This window comes from Emydura macquarii, unplaced genomic scaffold (genome assembly GCF_026122565.2).
Source record: "Emydura macquarii macquarii isolate MOO-44397 ecotype Brisbane River unplaced genomic scaffold, CSIRO-AGI_Emac_v2 contig_3295, whole genome shotgun sequence".
Lineage (NCBI taxonomy): Eukaryota > Metazoa > Chordata > Testudines > Chelidae > Emydura > Emydura macquarii.
Window position 1 is genome coordinate 252,982 of NW_027133432.1, and position 6,065 is coordinate 259,046.

General features: G+C 37.1%; 1 protein-coding gene across 2 annotated transcripts in view; it reads left to right on the top strand.

Annotated features, from left to right (window-relative positions):
- Positions 1-3,266, top strand: part of FAM135A (family with sequence similarity 135 member A) — a 153,543-nt gene extending 150,277 nt beyond the window's left edge. For both annotated transcript variants that reach the window (XM_067532673.1, XM_067532674.1), the window contains exons 21-22: positions 971-1,084; positions 1,800-3,266. In XM_067532673.1, the coding sequence (XP_067388774.1) occupies positions 971-1,084; positions 1,800-2,005 (320 nt within the window). In that variant the 3' untranslated portion in view covers positions 2,006-3,266. The remainder of the gene's footprint in view (positions 1-970; positions 1,085-1,799) is intronic.
- Positions 3,267-6,065: the final 2,799 nt, after the last annotated feature.

A 6,065-nucleotide genomic window follows, 5' to 3' on the forward strand; every position in this document is an offset into this window, starting at 1 on the left:
TTTTAAAATAAATTTTTTTAAACCACCGATTTTTATCCACCCTGGTCCATGCAGAGAAAGATGATGCAAACATGCTCGCTGCATATGAGTTAAACATGGTATGCAGGGTGTCATATCTATCTGGAGATGTCACCCACACTAACTGACTTTGTAAAATACATCAAATCCCTCCCCAAAGGTGCCTTGAGAGTGTCTAGTAAATTCTCTCTCAATCTGGCACAGAATGTTTGAAAGGAAAATCTTCAAGGCAAAAATCTAGCGTGAGTCTTTGCACAGAACACCGGACTCAGACTGAAGCAAACCCAATTGCCCACTAAGCCTTGCAGCAGGGTAGCTTCAGGAAAAAACACTAACTGATGATTGTCACAACTATTTGAAAAAATTGTTCATGAGGGTGTGGACTTGACATGGTATTAGCCTTTTGATGTGAGTGATCAGTGGAGGGAGCCTCTGTCTCAATAATGTATGTTGATAGAGCCATTTGACTGTAAATCTCTGAATTCCATCAGAAAGTACAGAAAAACTGAGAACCTTTTTGGAAGTCAGCTGTGCAGGGCCTCTTTCCAGAAATCGAAGGCAGAAGCCACTGTGCACTTTTTTGGATCTGTGGGTCTCAGGCACCTCCTATTGCATGGGTGTGAAAAGTCTAGTCTTTCAAAAGTCAACTTTCACTTTGGTTGCTTTCTTTCAAGAAGTCCCTTATTTCAGTTTTTTGAAAGGTGTTTGGGTTTTGGACTGTAATTTCTGGCTGTTGGAAAAAGTTCACTGTTTTTGGAAGGGTTGAAATGTAACTTTGTTGGATATTTTTTTTAAGGTCTAATGAATAAAATTAATCTCTTTTCATTTTTTACAAGATATAATAACAAATCAGTATCAGGTTTCTGTTTAAATATGTTTATTATATTAATCTTGCAGCAATTTTCCAGTGATTCATATTGCTTATATTTACCATTTATTTCCCTTCCTACAGGTCTTCATTACTTCAAAAACATAGTATTAGTTGGATCCCTGCAGGATCGTTATGTTCCTTATCACTCTGCCCGCATAGAGATGTGTAAAACAGCTCTGAAAGATAAACAGTCAGGTAATAAATGAGTAGTCTGCGAAGTCTCTGGGTGTTTTAGACCATGGATGGCTTTATTACAAAAGGTCAAGAATAAACCATTATTTTGAAATAATTGAATTTTCTATGTAAAATGTTTGTTTTTTTGTAAAGGGAACACACACAAGATTGATTTCTCACCATTTAAAAAACTTAAATGGTGATATTGTAGAGCCTGGTCATATCCCCATTGAAGTCAATCAGAAGCTTTGCTGTTGACTTTGGGAGCATAATGGCATCTGTAATTTAAAAAAAAAAAAAAAAAAAAAAAAAAAAAAAGTGGCAGATTTTCTTTAGCAGAGGCCCAATTCCATACTAGCAGTGAAAAGAAAGTTAATTTTTTCCACTTACGGAGGATCATTTATGCTTATAGTTCTTGATGAGATATTATGGCACATTTGTACTGTAGCATTATCTATCTGACAAGTAGATAAACAAAATATTCGGGAGTCATGTTAGTACTGATATACACAATTTCACCTTGAAATGCAAACAGTAAAATGTATGGGTTATAAGATTATCTTTTAAAATAAATCTATGGAAATTAGGTTCCAAATTTTTTCTTGGTAGGGAGACAATATAAAATAGGTCTCTATTTTCTAGAATGTGTTTATATTTTCATATTCAGGAGCACATAACAAGTGCTCACTCTGGATGACGCATGTAATTCAAGTTTTTTGGTTTGGTTTTTTTACAGGACCAATTTATGCAGAAATGATCCAGAACCTGCTTCTGCCAGTTCTTCAAAACAAGGAATGTAACTTGGTTCGTTACAATGTCATCAATGCATTGCCCAATACAGCTGATTCTCTCATAGGGAGAGCAGCACACATTGCTGTCCTTGATTCAGAAATATTTTTAGAAAAATTCTTTCTGGTTGCTGCCCTAAAATATTTCCAGTAGAAGAAAAACATTGTAAGAGACTTGACTATTACCTCATTAACAGATGAATCAAATAATGTGTGGTATTAAAGTATAGCTGCAGCTGTATTTTAAGATATATTTATACTTTTGTATGGAAGATAATTTATATCATCCATGTTTAGAGCTTTTTTAACATCAACTTTACTTTCTAGGTAATGTGGCTGTGCAATATTTTTTTATTTGATTCTTTTTACTTTTCTATTACTTTTTCTTAATTTTTGGGTACCTAACTGAGCGGAGATTAAATTACAGTATGTACATTTGGGTTGGTTTATTATTGGCTCTTAAACTACAAAAGTCAATGCTATGTGGCTATATTTTAATAGAGGATTTGGATGCCAAAATAAATTGGAATTTCAACACTCTGCTGAAGTATTATGCATCTGGTTTTTAAATTTTAGCATTGTAGAAAGTTTAACTGGAAAAACAACCAGCTGCTAAAATATCATACATTGAAAACAACTATATCTGAAAGCCTGGTAAAGACCATTGTTTTAATGAGCAAACTGAGTTGCCTGTTCAGATATCACTACATCCTAATAGTTTTTTTACAAGATGATCACATTATTAAACATGTTATGCCTGTGGAAATACATTTTCTACTGATGATCTCAAAAACATGTTGGTTTACATATTCACTTATATTACTGGAACTTTAGTGTTCAGAAGTAAGCAGCAATTAGGGATTTTTGAATGTTTAAATGACAGCTGCCTTCTAATTGGGGTTTTGCAAATTTAATAAAATTGCTCTTACTCTTATCAGTTCAGTTCTTCAAATGAACCTTTTACATGGACTTCCTTGTATGTACGTAAAATAAGTAAATGTAATACATTTCTGCAATACTTTTATGAATTTAGATAATTTTTAAATATTCTTAAAATGTTTTATTGATTACAAAGTATTGTAAATATAAATCAAGGCATCTTGAAATGGAACAAAATTATAAACTTTACATGTTTAGTGATGCAGATAAAATGTTTTTGATATACAGGAATGTTAAAGGTCTGTTGAGTTTTACTGGTGCTGAATAGCATTGAATTCAATTCCTCCTCCTTACCCCTTTACCTGTTTAAAACAGTAATGCACTAAATGTGGAAAGGAGGTAATATGTGCATTCACTAACTGTAACTAAATGAATTTTTTGAAAATTATAAATTTGTTGTATAACTAATGCATGTTTATTTTTAGCATTGTGTTATTGCATCTGGTGTTAATAAAATGAACAAATGACTAATAGAAGCAATTAAAGAAACTGAAATCTTTTACTAGTTTCCAAAATGTTGGGAGGCTGTATATATTTTGTATTATTTCACAAAACTATTATCAATAATAGTTTATAATTAAGTAACCTTGCATTTGATAGGGTTTATTTTTGTAAAATTATTTTTTCTCTGTAGTTTACAAGCTTCAAATGAGCACCTTAGACTAGTTAGCAATGCAGCCATTTGATCACTTCAAAGAATGTATTACTGAGTTACATAAGGCAAGTCCCTATGGTGCTGACAGAATACAATTAATACATTTTTATTAGTTGAGTGTAAAATACAATTTACAACATTATTCTAAAAATGTATGTTATGCTCTAGTAAATGTTTGAATTATGTTCAGAGATATTTTTGTCAACAAGAAACCAAATATTTTGGCCATCAGTAAACTGCAATATTAGTTTAGGGACCTCCTCTAGAAAATAGTTCTGCCTGGTTCATGTTGATCAAGTTAAACCATTTTTAATGCATAGTTTTAAAACCTATTAGAAGATACTTCTTTAGAAGATATGGCCCTATCATGGGAAGCTAAAAATGTAGCACATCCCTGCAGGGTTAGTCCAGCATAAGACAATGCAGCCACATGTCAGATCTGCTACTGCACAGGAAGTGGACAAGTTTAAGCAGAGTTGGACTAGTTTGTATTTGGATGACAAGGAAAACTGATGTTGCTGGAAGTAGGATGATACTGGTAATTCCATAGGTCCTATTCCTGTGAGACATTACTGAACCAGTGTGCCTACATGGTGTAAGATAACACTATGTTACTGGAGGTGCTTTTAGGATGAGAGAGAAAAGAGAGATCCATACTTTTTTCCATGAATCAGCAATCTGTTGGAGGCAATATTCTACTTTTGTCACTGCAAAAAAACTCTTAACATGATTGGGAGATCTGCAGATAGAATGAGAGTAGTGTATCTAAATATTTGGGTGAATTACTTATTTTGTGTTTGAATCCCCTTTTTCAGAGTTACCTAGTTGTAATAAGTCTGACCTGAAATATTTGGAGAGCATACCCCTACATGCTCAAACAAGATATTTGTTTGGGATGTCCTGAGACAGACAATGGAGAAAAAGCCAGTTTCCTCGTTCCTGTTGTGAGCAGGGATTTCTCCACCTACTTTCCTTCTCAAACTGGTGTCTTCACACCCTACTCACCTTCCTTCTTTTTGGCAAGTTAAAAAAGAGGGCTTTCTATGTGCTTCCTCAATCCATTCCTTTACCTCATCTTCATCTATCTGATGTTCACAGCCAATACAATGGGACTAAATTCTGCTGCAAAAATTACATTTTGCAGCAAAAACCCCTACACAATTGTAGACAGTTCTTCTCAAGGGGCAGGGAAACAGAAAACAGAAGTCAGACGCTTAGCAGCAGCAAAATGGCAAATTCTACAGCAAAATTGTTGAATTCTGTGGCTTCTTTGAAAAATGTTATGTATTATGGTTGTGGAATTATAGTCAATAGGGCCCTGAGTGAGATAATGGGGGCAGTTCACACATCTCAGAAGTATTGTTTCAGATTCTCTTCAGCCTCAGGAAGACATCAGTTACATTCCATTTCATGTTTTCAAGGTTATATCTACACCACAGGCTTAGGAAGTAAATTCTGTTTGCAGAATACACAAAATCTTGCTTTTCATGCCTCAACTATTTTAGGTGAAAAAAATGTTCCAGAATTGATTGGTAGTTTATCCTTATGTGCTTGAAAAAGAGAGTGTATTAGCAGCAATTGTCAGTATAATACTATAATACTTCTGATATGCTTTTGTTTTTTCTCTTGCCCACAATAGTTTAGGCTCTATATACCCACAAAAGTTTAATTTAAATTGCTTTTAGAAACTGCTATAGTTAAACCACTGAATTCTTAGTGTGTACACACTGTCGAGACTGATTTAAGCGTGCTTTATAGTGGTTTCACTTAAGTGAAATCAATCCAATATGAGTGTCCACAGAAGAGGCATGCAGACGTAGTGAAGATTGTTACGTTTTGTTTGTGGACAAGAGACTAGTCGGAGCTTTAGCTTCTTGACTGTGCTTTGTGTGTTCATCTACCTAAATTCTCTCGACTTTTCCCCTAAGTGGGTAGGCTGCAGCAATTTTTTGTTGGAGTGGTGCCACGTGGATTCCTCTTGGTTCTTAATACACAGAATTGGGTTTTCCGCTCTTTTCAGAGGGCCCCAATAGGGGGGTGTCCATTACAAGTATTTCTGCAGTAATTCAGAATTGCTGGAGCAGCAGAGGGATGTGTGAAATCGAAGGGAATAGTTCTGGCTTAGTCCTGCGTCTCTACCGCATCTGCAACTTGCCTTCAGCTGCACACGCCGTTCTTAATGCGATCGTGGAAGGGCATCGCGCGGTGTTTAATCAGAAATGTCCCGTAAAGACTGCCTTGCTTTAGCTACCTTGCAGCGATCCCCTGTGAGGCCCGAACTCGAGTCTCTGAGCAGAGGCGTGAATCGGCCAGGGAGCCTCACTGGACTCCCCGACACGCATCTCCCTCGCCGCTGCCCGGGCCGGAGGGAGGGAGGGACGGAGTCCATCGGGGACAGCTGCTGCTGTGCGCGAAGAAGAGCTGGGCCCGGGCTGCCGCCGGCAGATCTCTACAAGTCTGCAGCTGTAGCTGCCGCCTCCTGCGCTGGCTGCTCCGCTCTGCCTGCCCCTCCCCCGGCGTGTCCCCAGCGCCGCGCGGGGCCTCCAATCCCAGCTCGGGTCAGGGCTGGAGGCGGCCTCAGCACAAGCGAGTCAGGCCGGACCCGCACGCAGGCGCCAGC